Below are 18246 nucleotides of genomic sequence, written 5' to 3' on the forward strand. Positions count from 1 at the left end.
CTCAAACTTGTGTATTATTATTATTATTATTATTTTACAGATGGCAGTCCATGTACATTGAATAAATGTTATTCTATGAAAAGTGAAAAATTCATGGGACTATATGAAATACGTATATTGTCTAAAAGGTGGTTTTTTTTTTTTTTTTTTGGGAATACACTGTTTTTGTGTTTCACATAGTGGCGACCAAACGATGTAGTGCTGCACTTGCATAAAGTTAGGGGACTTATGTTAAACAAAGACTCTTCAAAACAGAAGCTGAGATATCCTGAATCTTAGTCCCAAATTTGTTTGTAGGTCAATTTTCAAAAACAGTGGATCTTACACTTCCCATAATGCAACATGGCAGCCAATGTTTTGGTAAGACGCCCACATTTTTCAAAATCCACACAGTTTGTACCTCGGGATTTATGTTAATTCAGGTAAATATGTAGTTTCCAAGTCCAAACTCTGATGACTTCATTACAGGTTCTTTTCTTGAACTGAAAACTAACCTCATAGCTACAGAACATATTGAGTAATACTTACCATGCTCCAAAGTAACTGTGATAACACAGAAAAAGAATACTCTGATGAATTAACTACTTCAAAAGAACAGCAATATTCACCAATATATATATATACAAAAAAATGCAAACCTGTATTGCCCAGTTATTGCCAGCTCTTCTTACCCAGTATAACTGGAGGCCTTTAATGTCTTAAAGGCTACTAGTGAGTAGAAGGAATAGTTTAACATTGGGATCAATTAGTTTTTTTGCTTTCTTGCTGACAGTTGGATGAGTAGATCACTACCACTAATGTTTGTACAATAACTATGAAGCTACCACCACCAGCTGGTTAGCTTAGCATAAAGACTGGAACACTTGCCAAATCCACAATGTAAAACAAGCCAGACAAGATAGAAATGTATGAGATAGAATGTGTCAGTTTGCTTTAGAGGCGCTTATAGGTGGATCTTGTTTCTACCGTTTGAACAGAGGCAGGCTAGCTATTTCCCATTTTTATGCAAATAGTATCAATCTTGTCCTCTAATTTTCTCGGCACAATTAGCTGACATTATTTTAACAAAATAAGAAAGAAAATGTAATAAATTGATATAATGTGTAAACCAAAGAGCATTCTATGGTACAAAAACAATTCCCCCATTGCTGAGTTACACATCTACACATCTAAAATGTAATTGGTTACCTTAAATAGACCTACAGTAATATTTGTTGTAATTGTGGTGTTTTGAATTATCCAAATATTAGATTAATTCATAAAGGGTCAGGGAACTCAAGTTTAAAAATGCTCATGAACTTGGTTTTGGTTATTTTCTAGATGTTGACGGGTTAGTGAGAAGACGAACAGAGGGGGAAGAGCAGTGGCAGCTCCCCTGATTGTGTACTGAAAAGAGAAATATTTTCTAAGAGCTATTTTGTTTGTTTTATTTCATAGGAACACATTTTTTACATTCTTTACTATCCTGCATCCTCACCTGCAAACCCCAAATGAGCATCTTCAGTCTCCTGTCCATGTAACTGAATCTCATACTGCTTAAATCATTTTTGCTTCCTAAACATTTTCATTCTCTTTTTCTATTTTATTCCGTATTGCAATGATCCATAGACATCCAGATTCATCCTGTGCATCACCACTTCCTCACTCAGAGGGGACAGACCGTGGGGCAGGGAGAGAACGCAGGAGCTGCCCATAAATTGCTTTGGAAAAGGAGAGACGGAGCTAGAGACGGAGCAGATGCATTGGCAGGAGCAGAGTTGAGGGTTTTTCTCTCTCCCTCCTGTGTCTCTTTTGTTGTGTCGGTACAGATAAAAATCTGATGCACGTTGGCAAAGACCACCACCACCACCAGCTCACTGCGAGTCTCTCATCTCCAGCCTGTTTGCCGGAGCTTGATCCTGTGTGGAGCTGGTTGTGCGGCAGGCTAACAGCGGGCTAGCGGGGGGGGGGGGGGGCTGCAAGGCTCTGTGGCAGCGAGAAGAGGAGGAGGAAAAAAAAGGAGGAGGGGCTGTGGTGGGCTTCCTCTGCCTCACAGACACATTTTATTGACTTGCTAATTGGATGAGGCACTCGGAGGAGAGGATGCGGTGACCGAGAGTAGCTGCTCTCCAGAGGAGGAATACAGGCACAAGAAAGCATTGCTTGGGATGCGTTAATCTGGCTGCTTCATTTCTTTGAACAAAAATTCTGGAGACATAACAACAGATGTTTTTGAGCATCTCCCAGTGACCCTCACACATCGTGCATACATAATTTTATGCATGACATTGTCGAATGGAGGCTCCAGCTGCCAGACGCTTCGTGACAAGTGAATGATTTCCATTTTGATGTTTTTGCTCCCAGTTCCCTTTCACCTGTTTTTTTTTTTTTTTTTTCCTTGGACTGATCAGTTGGGGCTCTTTTTTTGTCAGCGTCGTTTGATGTGCCGTTTGATATGAATGGTAATCTGATGGCGAGATAAATTCTTCATCAAATCAAAGGTACAAGAAACTGTGCAATGGATATTCTTCGGAAAAATGAGGGTATGATATGAGCAACAGCCAAGACACACACACTCTGGTAAGGTGGCATTATTCAGCCAGTATTCATTTTAGTCCCTAGTCAAGAAACGGATCAACCAAATGTATCGGTTGTTGCATAATTCCAGTCTTGAAATCTGAGGTTGAGACATCAACACAGTGAACAGAAATATCTCCTTCTAGCTAACCGTGTGTCTACATGTCAGATTTGTACAGAATAAATGAGTTTAAGAAGGAAAGCGAAGCAAAGAGAGGTAAGGAATATGAATGGATCAGTGGTAGCGACCAGTAGTATCGGTGTGCATTGGAGAGGATTAATGGAGGCATTAAAAAAAAAAAAACAGTCTAGACTTGTTTCACCACTGGGTCAGTTTTTAAAATATATTCTGGAAATTTGCAATTCGAAGTATTCCTCTTTTTTTTTCACTGACTCTTTGTCCTTTATTGAAGGTTTTTAAAAGGAAACTTGGATTCCTCTCAAGTGCACGGGCCTGATATTAGACATAATCATATCACACAAGGTTTGAAGTCTGTGTTTGATCTTAGATTTTCTTTTTCCTCTGCTCCAGTCCTTTCCCGGTTGCCATGACTGAGGTGTGCAGGTCTGGCTTGGTCAGAGAGCAAGTGTCCCTTTGCTGAAGTCTGCTATCCCAATGAGCAAGGCAGGCAACCCACAGAGACGCACCACCTACCTCATTTCCCTCACTCTGGTGAAGGTTGAGGCTGTGCCAGAGGATGTAGCAGGGAACCAAAGGGAGGCTCTTCCAGAGGGGGAAGGGAGCCCTAAGAAGGAGGAGGAGGAGGAGGTGAGCAATGTCCCTGAAAAGGATGAAGGACCTGTATGTATACCAGTGGGGGAAATAGAAAACACACCGGTTGGGGAAGAAGTGGAACAGGTGCAGTATGGCAAGTATGGCAGCCCCATTGAGAACTGGGGGAAGAGGAGAGAAACTCATGGACACCAAAAAGACATTTTATCAGTTGGTAAAAGCAAAGACACTTCTTTTGTGCATCCACCTGTTAGGCAAATGGTCAAAGTGTATGGAGGAACTTCCTCTGAGGGAGCTTTGCGCAGAGAGGGGCCTCGCTCGGACGCCATGCGCCCTAAGACGGAGCTCTACAGAGAGCCTCCCTTGCTGTTCCTAAAGGGCGAAAATGGAGCAGACCTGAACATTCGCTCACGCTGCAGCCTCCCTTTGTCCATCCCGCCGCAGGTCAGCCAGCGTCCTGAAGTCCTGATGAGGTCACATGCAGGAGGCAACCCTGCATGCTGGAGGGAACTCAGAGAGGCCAATACAAGCCTGTATCACTCTGCTAGGACTTTGGATCGAAGGGATAACCGCTTCGGGGACCAGTCCCCCTCAATGGCAGCTACAGCTCTGGGGCCTTACAGGGCGTCCTGGGCCGACAGTGACGGCAGGGGCACGCTCATTCGCCCCGGAGCTCCCATCAGTGGAGGATTTTCAGGCATAATGACCAGGGACAGCCCTCAAGGGGAGAGATTTAAGACGGTCTCTGTTTCCTTGCCTGCACATCCTGCCACCGACATGTCAAGGCCTCAAAGAAAAGGTACAAGTCGTACCCTGGACAACAGCGACCTACATTCCCTCTCTGAGGACCTGAAGAAGGGGAAGGAAGGCCAGGGAGGAACAATCCAGCGCGCTCCTCCCCGTGACAGAAAGATGCTCAAGTTCATCAGTGGCATTTTCACCAAAAGTACAGCGGTGCCAGCCAGCGTCAGCACCACACCTCCCCTCTACCCGGCAGTGGAAAGGGGCTCGAGTGAGGAGGAAGGTAAGGCTTGATATTTAATACCAACATTTCTGTTCACATAATATCATACGTTTCTTCTTATTGATTGTGTGCCCCACAGTGCAGCACATACCAATCAAAGTACAATGGTAAACCATAACAAAGGGCAGTTGGTCACATAAACCAACAGAACAACAGGTAGCAAAAAAAACGCTGTCACATCTGTTGTTTTACTTCCTCCATCAGTGCTCGTTTGGACTGAAATTAACCCACTACCAAGATCATTTTATTACCTATTTATTGTCATTTACATTGACTGTGCAGTTGTGTGAACCTAAACCAAACAAATGTGCTCCCACTCAGTTTCAGTAATGATCTTCATTCATTTACTTCAACATTTAATTTATTTGTGTATAGTTGCTGTAAATTACACACAGTTGCGATATTCAATCATCAGTTGAGGATACATTTATCATGCTTATTGTCATGCAAAGTGGGTTTGAATTGGATGTAGCACTAAAATACATTCAATGTCTGTTTATTTTCAGTTATAATAATAATGATAATAATAATAATGAGGTGCTCCTTTTTGATATATAACACAGGCCCATAGAAGAACTATATTAGGATCTTCCATGCTGCAAACGTTCAAAACAAAATGACATCTTAGATCAGATCAGTAAGGCAAGCATTAGATGTTAAAGGTGAACTGTTGTTTAACGAACAGTGATGCAGCATTATCCTGTTGATATTCATATTTCACTGGCACAGATGGGTAAACCATAACTCAGATTTATTATTGATCTAGTGCTAAGAAAATGTGCTGATTTTTCGTTTAGGCGATTGGCTGCAAATTAATTTACAATTCTTTTGATAATCAATTAATTCTTTAAGTAACGTTACAAGCAAAACCACTTTCTCTGTTTCTCTCTTCTCAAATGTGAGTATTTGCTGATTTTTCTGTCTTATGTGATAGTTCTCAATGTTTTGGGGGTTTGCACTATTGGGTTGAGCTACTTGAAGACGTCACATTGGATTTTAGGACATTTTAGGCATTTTCCACTATTTTCTGACATTTAATAGATCAATCAATTACTGAAATGGCCAGATTAAGTAATAGTGAGAATAATTGTTGCAGCCCTATTATGATCACGAGATTCACAAAAAAAAATCGGTCTAAATGTCAAGCTCACCATCTTCCTTGACTAAAGCTGAATCCATTTCTAAAGGTCCTATCGGCCTCCGAGAGGTGTAGCTACAAATTCGATTTTAACTTTATTAATGTTACGGACAAAGTTTTTCATAAATCAGAACAGATTGTTCTTCATCAGCTTCACTGTGTATTTTTGTAGTGAAAATGGTTAAAACGCTGTAACTACAGAAGTTAAAATGTTTTCTGCACTTCAACCAATGTGCTCAATGTTTCCAATCTCTGTATTGGGGAATTCCCCAAACCCTGAAACTCAAATTAGTTCGGTCTTGTCAAAAACTACGAAAACACTTCATGAAATATTCAGACCTCTCCATTTGAAATAAAGGAAATGATGCAACTTCATCAATCTTTAATCTTTATTGATATATTCTAAAGAAAATGATCTTTGACAGAGAGTGTGGTATCGAAGTAAGCTCTGAATAATTTGTCAGGAGTAAGTGGGACATGAATAATTAAGGTTGGGGATACACAGAGCTGTGTTCATCGGAGGAGTGAGGGGAGCGGGAACCTGCTACTTCCTGTTCTGTGCGTGGAGTTAATCAGCCTTCAAATGGAGCCTATTCATTCGTCGACGTTGTGTTTGTGAGCGGCACAGTCAACACCGTGTCTTGTTGAACCTGTAATTTCAGCCCGTTACGTCAGTGTTCCAACGACAGATAAAACATAATTGATCGACTTCAATTTAGAAAATATTGGTCGTCATTGTCGAGGCACATTACATATTTTTAGCATCGTGCGTGTACAGGGGGACATCGTGTCTTTATGCCTCTCACACACGTCGCTGTATCCATGAGAGACCATTTATTGTATGGAGACCCGGGCTGGAGGCTTCTGGAAAATGGAGTTGCCATGGCAACAGCAAGCCGTGAGAGATGCTATTCGGTCTGTGGCGTGACGCTGTTGATGGAGGGGAGGGGGGGGGGGGGGTTGTGTGGGCGTGGGGGTTGCCCAAAGATGGGGATGAGGCAGAGTCTATGTGGTTTAAAGTTAGAATCTGGCTCCCCGAAGAGGACCAACGGCCAACGACTTGGCTCCGCCCGAGCTCAGCATGACCCAACGGCTTCAGAGTGTGTGTGTGTGTGTGTGTGTGTGTGTGTGTGTGTGTGTGTGTGTGTGTGTGTGTTCAAACAGTATCGGTGTGTCAGGTGATGATGGTTTCTGCATTGATTTACATCTGTAAGCACTTTCACAGTGTTATCCAGAGAGTGTGTGTACAGGATGTGTGTTTGGATGTGTCAACACTGGCAGTCATTTGTCTTTCACTGTTCAGCCACATATTAGCAGGTGTGTGTGTGTGTGTGTGTGCACTCAAACTAAAATGTTTAGTGGAGCCTCACTAAAAACGGTATCCTGAGCAATTCACTGAATGAACTTAAACCTTTGAAATGTAAAACATGTTTATAGTGGGAAGTGTTTTACATAAATTCATGAAAGAGATCTTTTTTTTTTTTTTTAATTGTTTCAATGATCTTTTTCTTGACACCAGTGGATTTATCTGTCTTATTCCAACTTGTTTCAAGATGTTATCACTAGCGGAGGTATTCCATCTTAATGACTAAATCTTTCATATTTGTTGAAGAAAACCTTTTCGGCTGAATATGAGAGTGTGGAACAGAAAGATATACGTGACCTGAGAGTCAAATTAGAGTAAAAATACAAAGAATAAGAAAACATTTGAACAGTTGTTTTAGCACCGTGACCCCCGCACTATGACTCCAGTACTCAACAAACACAACTAACTCGCTGTCCATACACCCTCATTTGGCATTTTTACAAAGTCTTATTTTAGTATGTCAGCGCCAAATCTGACTTCTTACTAAAACCACTGCTACACAACAAACCTGCACAGCGGGTGGATCATTATGATCACAGTTAAGAGATGAAGTGGATATATTAGACCGTAATCTCATAGACTATTTATCATCATGTGAAACATAGGTTTTTGATATTAACACTCAGTAAACAAACACTATTTGATTCTATGATTGATAATAGATCATCTTAATAATGTAACAGTTCAAATATCATGAAATGAGGTGCATTGGGTTTTCACATGGAGTTAACATGTAACATGTAACACTTTACGCGGTTTAACTGATAGATTTTGTCTTCATAGTGTTGTTTTGTATCTTAGTTAATAAGGATTATGTGAAGTCATCTTCTGATGCAAACCAAAGACTGTCGTGAACCGACAGAGGAATGAGATTGCTTATCTAAAAGTGTGCTCTGTAACTAGATCATCATTTCTAAAAGAGACATTTCATTTTTATCTGATACTAAATAAAGTCGCACATCAAGTAAAAGTAAAAATCACCAGTGCAATAACTTCACTTTTCTCAATGCAGTTGCCTCTTTTTTATGGACTATTTTATACATTCTGATCAATGTAACCTATCAATACTGGATGAGGCAGATTGTGGAACTAGCATTAAGACTCTGGCTGACTCAATAATTGACAATAATAATGAACACTCAAGTAAAAACGCCTGTATTAACACTACATTTTTATTTCAGCTTATTTGACTTCTCTCTGCTGCAAATCAGCTCACAGAGGACAAAGTATACTCCGTCTTGTTTCAGTTGACTCTAACTTCTATAAAATTCATGAAATGTGGCAAACTGCACTGGGAAGAAGATGAATTATCTCTCCACAGCTGGCTCAATTATTTTTTTTAAAGGATTAATACATTTTCAAAGCTGAATAAAATAAGACATGACTTGTTAGGAGTGGCTGCGTTTAACAATGCTTGGGTACATATCCTGCATGCTCACTAACTCATTTGGACTTGCACATTTGTACACTTGATTGAATTTTCTTGGTGCTCATACTGTGATAGTGTGGGAGCTACAGCCTCTCTGCGCCCAGTGGGGGGACTTGGACTCTCTGACTCCCCTCAGTGTGCTGTGTCCACAGACAGTCAGACCAAACCTGGCCAACAGTCAGCAATGACTCTTTTTAAAAGGAACACTCCAACATTTTGGGAAATATACTTCTTGTTTAGCTCAGCTTAGCACAAAGACGAGAAGCAGGGGCCATGGTTAGCCTTGTTAGACTTTCTAAACCATCGACCAGAGATATGCTCCTCTTTGTGAAGCTTTACACATTTTCATGACGCTGAACAAAACTCAGGTTTTGGATGTGTTGGTGACGAGTTTGGATGCTAACATACAACATGTCAATAAGAAAGTGTGGGAGTATATTTTGCTCTTAATAGAGGCTAACCGTGCTAATTTCCTGTTTGCACAATGGCAGACCCCTGGTATACTTCTTAAAGCAGTCTGACAATTTTAAAATAGTTATTTGTCTCACTTACAGTCAGATGGGAAGGCGGATGGTTCAGTACAGAGATGGATGTGGTGAGATTTTCAGCCTAGCTTAACACAAAGACTGGAAAAAATGTCTGTTAGCCTAGACGTGAGCTCTGTAAAGATACCCTGTGTCTTGTTTTATAGCAAGCAACCAATACTTTTACTTTTTATTAATGGATCCCCTCTCCCCCTTTTTTGATGTGATTTTCTTTCTCCAGCTGCATGCACCAGCAGTCAAGAATGGACCATGAACCAAACTGTACAAGAGCTTCACCTGGTAAGCATCAGGGCATAGCTTTTACAAACTGGTGAGTTTTAATTCTAAATTAATATATTCTCTCTCTCTCTCTGTGTTTGTGCTCTCCAGGGGGTTTTGGGAGGTCTGTGCAGTGGGAAGTCCGCTCTGGTCCACAGACACTTGACAGGAAGTTACCTGCAGCTGGAGAATGTTGAGGGTTGGTTTCACATGTCCTCATCTACAACCTTCATCTGTGTTTTTCTAGGACTCTGTCAGTACACAAATGACAATAGAGCTTAATACCATTTACACATTTGATTTAGATCCAGGGCATGCTAATAATGTTATTAGTTATGCAAGATGACAAACTATAGCCAAGTCAAAGGTTTTTTTTCCTTCTGTATATCTGCAGGGCGCCAACACATTAAGGAAGTCCTCGTTGATGGACAGAGCCACCTGTTGATAATCAGAGAGGAGACAGAACTCCCGGGTGCTCAGGTGGGTTTGAACTTGGTTAATGTGGACAACTAATTCAACTTGAGGTAATCTAGTCCTTACTATCAGCCTCCTCCTGTGTATTTTCAGTGCTTTAATTTGCTCCTCCCCTCTCTTCAGCTTGCAACTTGGTTGGATGCAGTTATCTTGGTCTTCAGTTTGGAAAATGAGGCCAGCTTCCAGGAAGTTTACAGAATCTACCACCAGCTGGCCACCCACCGGCCCGTTTCTGAGATACCTTTCGTAGTAGTCGGTACTCAGGGTAAGACGCTCAAACGCAACATCTGCTTTTATTCAAATGTCTGCAGAGCTGATTTGTGATTTTCTTTTTCAGATAAGATAAGCAGCACCAATCCCAGAGTAATAGATGATACCAGGGCCAGACAGCTCTGCTCAGATGTGCGGCGCTGCACGTATTATGAAACCTGTGCAACGTACGGCCTCAATGTGAACCGAGTCTTCACTGACGGTGTGTGTACAGACCAGAGAGGGTGGTGCTGCAGAAGATGCACATATATAATGGTTATGTGTCTTTTTTTAGGGCAAATACTAAGAGTTTTTGTTCCACAGCTGCTCAGAAGATCATGGCAGCCAAGAAGCAAGCTGCTCTTCTGGCTTCCTGTAAATCTCTCCCAAACTCTCCCAGTCACTCTGGAGGCTCCACCCCAGTGTCTGGTGTCTTTCCAGGACAGGTAACACTGTTACAGACCATCTGTTACGAACTGTCTGAAAAAATTGTACAAAGGTGTAACATTTATATGTGCCTTTTCTAATTGAGTATGTAGCATATTTTAGTCTCGCTGTCAGCATTCTTTTGTAACAAACTCAATTATCTCCCTTTTCTGCTCAATTATCATTTCTTCGCCTCCTGCTCGGGCTCTTTCCTCTCTGTAGGCCAGTAACGGTGGTCAGAGCAGTGATTACTCTTCATCACTTCCCTCCACTCCGGTGATCAGTCATAAAGAAATCGGCAAAACAGTGAGAGGGGAAAAGCACGATAGTGCCACGCCTGGGTCAGTCCGCAGTGCCACCCGGAGACGCACCTCCAGATTTGTGGTAAATTAACTCATTTTTACGGGCCGAGCGGACATGCTTATGCACCCTGTTCCTTTTTATACAATTTCCATTTTCTGTTTTTTTCTACATCGTGATATATATGTGTCTGTACTGTGATAGAGCGTTTTTTTTGTGTTAAAACAACAATACATATTTTCAGCTGAGCAAAGGTGGCTGAAGATAAAGTGTTTGTTTTGTTTTAATAATTGCTCAGTCTTTGATCAGTCTATTGCTTTAAAGCTTGGTGGGATTATCTGACATTATATTTAGAAGATTACTATTGCCCCTTTCACATGAGTGATTATTTGATCCATTGTTGATATAAAAATAGTGATTAGTGCAGCTTTGAAACGGCTGAATGGCTGATACTCAACATATTTCTATAGATGTCGCTTACATTTAAAATCCAGCTTTTGAAGTCAGTAGAAACTGACATTTCAACCTGTTCTGGTTCTGAAATGACATGCAGAGCAATTTATAAAGAACACCTCCATAATTAATGAGGTCTAAATTATATTCTTCATACAATGAGCCCATTCTGGTTTCTGATGCCGTTATTGGTTCTCTTGTACTTTGTCCAGGGTCGGAGAGGCAGTGACTCAAACAGAAGGAGTGCAGACTGTAAGGGAGATCTGGGCAGTGGACGCGCCATTCCCATCAAACAGGTAGGACATTGATATGCACTTGATGCAGAAACAAATATGATGTATCTAATGACCTTCTGCAGAGGACATCACACCAGCAGTCACTTCAAATCAAATGTGTGAAAGCAGTTTCCTCATGTGGAGTGATGAAGTCTTCTCATCTCCCAAATTGGCTTCATCAATAGGATAGTGTGTCTTTTTGTCAACCGGAATGTGCGAGATGAAGACATTTTGCAATAAATTCTCAATCTTTCATTTTGTCACCTCCATCAGGGCATCTTGCTAAAGCGCAGCGGGCACTCGCTCAACAAAGAGTGGAAGAAGAAGTATGTCACACTGTCCAACGACGGCATACTGTCCTATCACTCCAGTGTCAATGTGAGTCAGTGTGTTGAAGCGTTATGCTGCTGAAAAGCACCACTGACGGCTCGTGGTTGATGTGTAACAACTGATGTTTGGCTTGGCAGGACTACATGCTGAATGCACCCGGGAAGGAGATGGACTTGCTGCGAGTGACGGTGAAGGTGCCAGGAAAACGACCACCTCGTGCTGTACCCGCCTGCGGCCTTCCAGTCGGGCTCAACGGGCGCATCAAAGACATGGCGGGACCTGAGGGTGTCAGCCCAGGTCAAAGAGTTAACAAATACGATATATATATATATATATACTTTAGATGCCTCATAAAAATAATCCAAATCCAAATGAATATCCACAGTAAATATGTGCATAAGCATAAAATAATAACAAAAAAATACAATCTGATTGCTGTTTCTTAACTATCAGAAGAATTATAGCAATAGGCCTTGCTTATACAAATGGCAATGCCCTGGCATGACTCTCCACCCTGCTCCTTTTCTTTGTGGAGTTTGTGAGTTAGGTGAAATGTAGAGCCTAATGACCCTGAAGAGTAATGAGCAGCTACAGTAAAAAAACAAATCCCTTGTTCCTTGGATTTTAAGGCTTTCTTTGTGAAGAGGGGTCAAGCTTCTGTACCAGAGAGGAGAAAAATGCAAAGGAGTAGAAAATCTTCTACTCCAAAAGGACGAAAGAGCATCACCAGGGACTTTACAAGTTCTGTTGAGTGTGTGAAAGACGTCAGAACATCTTCAGTCGTACTCTCTGTCTTTTATTTTCTCTGGAGCTCACACAGAATCAGTAATGCTTTTTCTTTTTATTTCAGTAGCTCTGCTTTACATTTGATGTTTGTGTAAATTTCTTTATAATTGAGTGCATGCTTGCTGTCATCTCTGTAGTCCCTGTAAGCGCCAGCAGCCTCTTGCAAGTGGAGGAAATGGAAGGGCTGGGTGGTGCACTGTTCCTAAGGAGCAACAGAGGTGTGCAGCGATGTCCTTCTACACTCTCTAACCACGCTCAATGTGTTGGTCAGTCGAGGACCTTCGTCTGTGCATATATTCGGCTTGAAGAACATGCATGTTTTGTCCCAGATAAATGTAATTTGGCATGTTTCTGTGTGATCTGGTTGCCAGACTCTACAGTCGAGGGTGTGTCCAGCTCATCCTCCACCAAAGACGTAGGCTCCTCCTCCCCGGTGACAGACAGGAAGAAGCATCGCAGAAAGAAGAGCATGAACCAGAAAGGAGATGCAACCATTGGCCAAGCAGATGGTAAAGCCCATAAACTTTTTTGTACTCCGCTTTCTGCATGTCCCCAACAATAAAAACGATCATCCGCTGATCATTTCGATATAATGTTGATTATTTAAGAATCCACATGCCAAAAGTGACAGTAATAATTGATCACCTTACATTATATTTGATAAATAGTTTCAACATGTAACATGTATTATTTCCTCTCTTTCTCTCGTTGACTTTTCTGTGTCTTTTTCTGTCTTCTTGTGCAGCCAAGCGCAAAATGTGGAAACTTAAAAGCTTTGGTAGCTTAAGAAACGTAAGCAAGACAGGTAATGTTAATCTGTCATCTTTCTAACTGACCGCATGTCGGTCTGTCTGCTTGTGCTCTCTTGTCACATTAGGGAGGGTCATTATATCCTATCAAGCTAAATTATTTTATCTACATGTACATTTTAGTATTTCAACAGTTCACGAACTTGCTTAATAGTGGTTAGACATGGATGCTTAACTGCACTGGTGCATGCAAACTAAAACTGTCTTTGTAGCTCATAATGTTAACAGAGTATTAATGAAATATCTACATTTGTGTGTCAGATGAGGATAACTTCGACTTCCTCATCGTGTCGAGCACCGGCCAGACGTGGCACTTTGAAGCCCAGAGTGTGGAGGAGAGGGACTCCTGGGTCCAAGCCATTGAGAGCCAGATCCTGGCCAGCCTGCAGCTGTGTGAGAGCAGCAAAAATAAGGCAAGAATGAGCAAAAGGCAGCAATAATTCATTTGACAAATGACATATAAATATTCGATATATATATATATTCAATATATATTATGAGCAGTATCATGTTTCATCTAGAGGTGCAAATGCAGCAGCAATGCCATTTTGGTAAATTTGTATTAGTGTTATGTGGCCTCAAATGTTCCTGCTTGCATTAAGGAGGGCAGAGTCAAACACTTGAGGTTGTATATATGCAGAGCAGGTGCTGTAGGGCAATACTGGTACCCATTCAGCATGAAATTGTGTCTTTCCATCTGCTCAGATCAGCTGTTATTGCAAGTCTACCAAACAATTCTTCAGGCTTTTGTTGGCAGAGGCACACACACAGAATAGAAGGTCTCTGCTGTTCCAAACATCTATTATACTACATGAAAAGTGACATTATCTGCACTTGGAAGTACATTTGGAGGGCCGTATAATCATGTTGTGTTTATTTGCACCCTGGGACCGCTGGATAAGAAAGGTTTTCTCTCGGGAGAAGCTGGCCTACGATACTGTGACTGCTGCTACTTTTTAAAGGGATGAGGGAAGCTAATTTGATTGGCTATTACCAATATGTGTGTGACAAACTATCATGTCCACTAGTGGGCTGCTCTGGTTTCTGTTCTTGAGTTGGGAGTAATTCCTGGTGTGAAAATTGTCCAATCATCTCCAAAAATAATAATTGCTGCTATGATTCTGAATAATTACTTAAATCCTGTGATGCATTTCTTTATGTGTTATGAGAATTGTATGCCCTCAGAGGCCAAAACCAATAATTGTACAGCTTTAAGTGGTCATAATTATGATTACAGTGTTCTACTGCTGCTTTCTCAGTTGGAGATCTAGAACTTGCAATTGTTATAAGTAATGAGAGCAGTTATCAGGGCTCATATCATCACAGTAGATTAGTTTGCTGGTGTTTCTCTCATTTGAAACATATACTGTCTGTTTTCCACAGGCCCGCAGGAACAGCCAGAGCGAAGCAGTGGTTCTGCAGGCGATCCGCAACGCGAAGGGCAACAACTTCTGTGTTGACTGTGATGCTCCAAGTTAGTGACACACATTCATAGCCTTTCTCCTCTTTGTACACGATCGTATCCGTGTCTGGTTTTGGACTGTCCAAAGAAGACTACCGACGGACTACATGTATATATTATCATTTAACATATTGTTTTCAACACCACACAAAATATCACTAAAAGACAATTGACAAAATGGAAGTAGAAGTACGATCTGATTTACATGCAAGAAACACAACTGTGAGAGAATCAAGGATCAACCAAGTGACCATGTACCATCGCTCTTATACACAATCTGTGTTTCTGTGTGAGTTTTCTGAATTTGAACATATTTCTTATATGCATTCTGTATTATTGTTCATTCATATTGCGTAATTGTTTAAACTTGCTGACTCATGACCTAAATGCTTTACTGAATCTGAATCATATTGTCCTCCACGCCTTGAACTCTTCTACTTCCGTGAGGAAAAATATCTGCAAAAAATTGCAACACGGTTCATTTCAAGGTAGATGAACCAATTAGAAAAGGACCTTCAAACATTTTGACAAATGGGCTGCAAAGCATATTAATGATGAACCTTATCTTTTAGAAATGTTAGCAATATACTCTATTATTAAAATCATTGTCTTAGATATGAGTAAACCAAACAAAAATAGATCAAATGATAAACATTTCTTCTAATGTTGGAAGAGTTTAAAGGGACGAAGTTTCCGGGGATTGTAATGTTTGGCACGTTGGCCACAGATTACACTGCCCTGCTTTAATACCTGTCCAAAAACGATTTCACACAACTTCAGTCACTTTTGTGGCATGACTTGGCCAAACTGGCACATTTGAACGCCACACAGCTAATTGAAATGGTAGCAATCTGTCAACCATATGCACATAGTTCAGTTTCAAATGAGTGTGTGTGTACCCTTCTTCTCCAAGATCCAACCTGGGCCAGTCTGAACCTGGGCGCTCTCATATGCATCGAGTGTTCAGGGATCCATAGGAACTTGGGGACCCACCTGTCGCGTGTTCGCTCTCTAGACCTCGATGATCTGCCTCGAGAGCTCACGCTGGTTCTCAGTGCCATCGGCAACCACATGGTCAACAGCATATGGGAGGCTCGCACGCTGGGCAGCCGTAAACCAGCACCTGATGCTACACGGTAAAGACCACGATGTTATGAGATGTAACATGGGTGATGTGACATAAGCTCTGCTTTAGTTAAACGTTTTACAGTATTTAGGTATGAGCTGCATACTTAGAAATGATGTGTTATGCATGTGTTATGTTATGTCAGTAGAATTAAATGGTCGTTCTTGAACAGGAGAAAGACAAGAAGCTAAACCTGAATATTCATAACATCTATTTTCTTTCTTTGCTTGTTCAGTGAGGAACGGGAGTCGTGGATAAGAGCCAAATATGAGCAGAAACTGTTTGTGGCGCCGTTGCCCCCTCCCACTCCTGGCGAGGGCCCAGACATCACACTATCTGGCCGTCTTCTTTTGGCAGTGATGGAGCACAACCTCCCCAAGCTGCTGCTCCTTTTGGCCCACTGCACTAAGGAGGACATTAATGCCCCTCTCAGCCTGGCGCTCTCCTGCAGGTCACTCTTAGCGCTGCGCCTGCCCGGCTCCGCCCTGCACGCTGCCTGTCAGCAGGCTGATGTGGTGATGACGCAGCTTCTTGTTTGGGTGCGTTTCCCTCCCTCTCTGTCATAGGAAGCAATACACCCTTTGTGTTGACTGTTTGATTTATATCACCAAAGAAGTGCAACGCTTAGGAAGAGAGATAATGTGAGTTAATATCGACACGGTGTGAAATGATTTAAAAATTCTTCTGAGTGTAAAATATAATGTAGAGCTATGCAAAACTGGCAAGATAATCACTGTTACCCTTGAAGAACCTCTTGAGTAATTTCACTCAGCAAAAAACAAAAAGCTTTAAAACAGATGACTCAGCAGACCACTCAAGGTGATCTATAAGTGTGAAAGGCACTAAAGCTCACTGAGTCACACTTTGTTGGATAATTTAAGACAGGCCGGTCAAGTTGCAATTAATCCCACATGATAAAACGTCTTCATAATGTAGAATATTACATAATCTAATCTTCTGATTTATCTCCTTTTATATATTTCACTTCAGTATGGCTGTGATGTTCGGCACCGGGATGCTCAGGGGCAGACCGCTCTGGTTCTGGCTCGCAGTGCCGGCAGCCAGGAGTGTGTCGACATCTTGCTCCAGTACGGGTGCCCAAATGAACCGGCCTCCTCCTTCTCCGGCGCCACGACAGTTGGTTTTGCAGCAGCTGCCGCACCCAGCTTCCCTGTTGCCATGACGCCGAGCCTGACGGTTTCCACAACACTCAAGATTTCGCACAAGAGCGGCGGCGGCGCCAGCTTGAGTTACAGCACCTCCAGAAGAGCAGTGTCATAATCGAAATGTGGCGTGGTAAAGTGTGTGTGTTTGGGTGAAAGAGAGAGCGTGTCGCTTTGCCCTCATACTGTCCTGTACCTTCCGCAGGACGGTTGAACATGTGGCCAGATGTTGCACTCCCTGAGGTTTTAAAGGGTGCGTGTGTGTGTGTATATCAGGGATAAAAACACACACTGGTAACAACGCAAGTAACAACACATTAAGTCTGCTAGAACGATTTAACCAAAACAAAAAGAGAAATTTTCCTGACACTTTCTACGTAAGAGAAAAGAACATGACATTACATCTGCGTTTGAATCCAATAGGAATGTATTGCACTGTATACCAGCTGGTAAGATTCATATTTCATCATGCTGTCAATAATCAACTTAATTCTCCACTCAGTTAAGTTAAGATTGGGAGTTTGCCTTCGGCCTCAAACCACTTATCTGAGCATCACAGGCCAACAACGTCGACACTAAACACATCCTCACTACTTAACTTTATTGACAACAAATGTCACTTTTAAATTCAGAGTGCATATTCTGTTCAACACAGCCGGTCGTTCACTGCATAAATAATGTAATAAAACAGACTTTACAGTGGCTGAAAAACAGAGGCCGCTTTAAAGATAATCAAAATAACTGTATAGAAATGCATTGATAAAGATATTATAATTCTGAAAGTCTAAAAGTGCTTAACTTTCGAGATTGTTATTGTACGATTTGTACAATTGGTTCTGTGTATAAAACTCAAAGGGTTACTCGTAGCTGTTCAGATATTTGCTGTACAGCGTCTCGGTTTGGTTTTCCTTTAACAAGCAGCGGATTAACTCTTTGACATCCAAGACTGAGATTTCTATGTTATGTTGTTTGTATCACTGTGTGTGACATGAACACTGTACATGACGTGTGCATTATGACTCCAGCAGCAGCTCATCATCAAGGCGAGTGTAATACTAGATGTGTAAATGCCTTGATTTTGATTGAATGTATACAAAAACAGATGGTTCGAGTTCATTATTTCAAGATGTTTTCCAGGATGATGCAGTTTTGGTGGACTGTCAGGGTGTTTTAGATTTTATTTAACCAATATTATTCCTGCTGTGACTAATAGAAAGTATGGTTTAATAGATTAAAACTCTGCAAAGGTTCTGATCTATAAAACTGGGCCTTTGAATGACTATGATTATATTTGTGAGTGGATGAAAATGTAATAGAGGAATGTTGCCTGATCTAATATGTTAA

At 41.5% G+C, this 18246-nt stretch overlaps 1 protein-coding gene across 1 annotated transcript; it reads left to right on the forward strand.

Moving 5' to 3' along the window:
- Window positions 1-3172: 3172 nt before the first annotated feature.
- Window positions 3173-17020, forward strand: LOC142970426 (arf-GAP with GTPase, ANK repeat and PH domain-containing protein 1-like). The gene is made up of 19 exons (XM_076110636.1): window positions 3173-4313; window positions 9012-9070; window positions 9161-9248; window positions 9444-9529; window positions 9647-9788; window positions 9861-9995; window positions 10097-10218; window positions 10421-10582; window positions 11164-11247; window positions 11500-11604; window positions 11694-11853; window positions 12480-12608; window positions 12714-12851; window positions 13088-13147; window positions 13413-13564; window positions 14535-14625; window positions 15527-15749; window positions 15975-16278; window positions 16730-17020. Exons 1-19 carry the CDS (start codon window positions 3173-3175, stop codon window positions 17018-17020), a joined length of 3672 nt encoding a protein of 1223 aa, XP_075966751.1.
- The last annotated feature ends 1226 nt before the right edge of the window (window positions 17021-18246 follow it).

The sequence above is a fragment of the Anarhichas minor genome, unplaced genomic scaffold (assembly GCF_050575085.1).
Source record: "Anarhichas minor isolate MPS153535 unplaced genomic scaffold, ASM5057508v1 ptg000043l, whole genome shotgun sequence".
Lineage (NCBI taxonomy): Eukaryota > Metazoa > Chordata > Actinopteri > Perciformes > Anarhichadidae > Anarhichas > Anarhichas minor.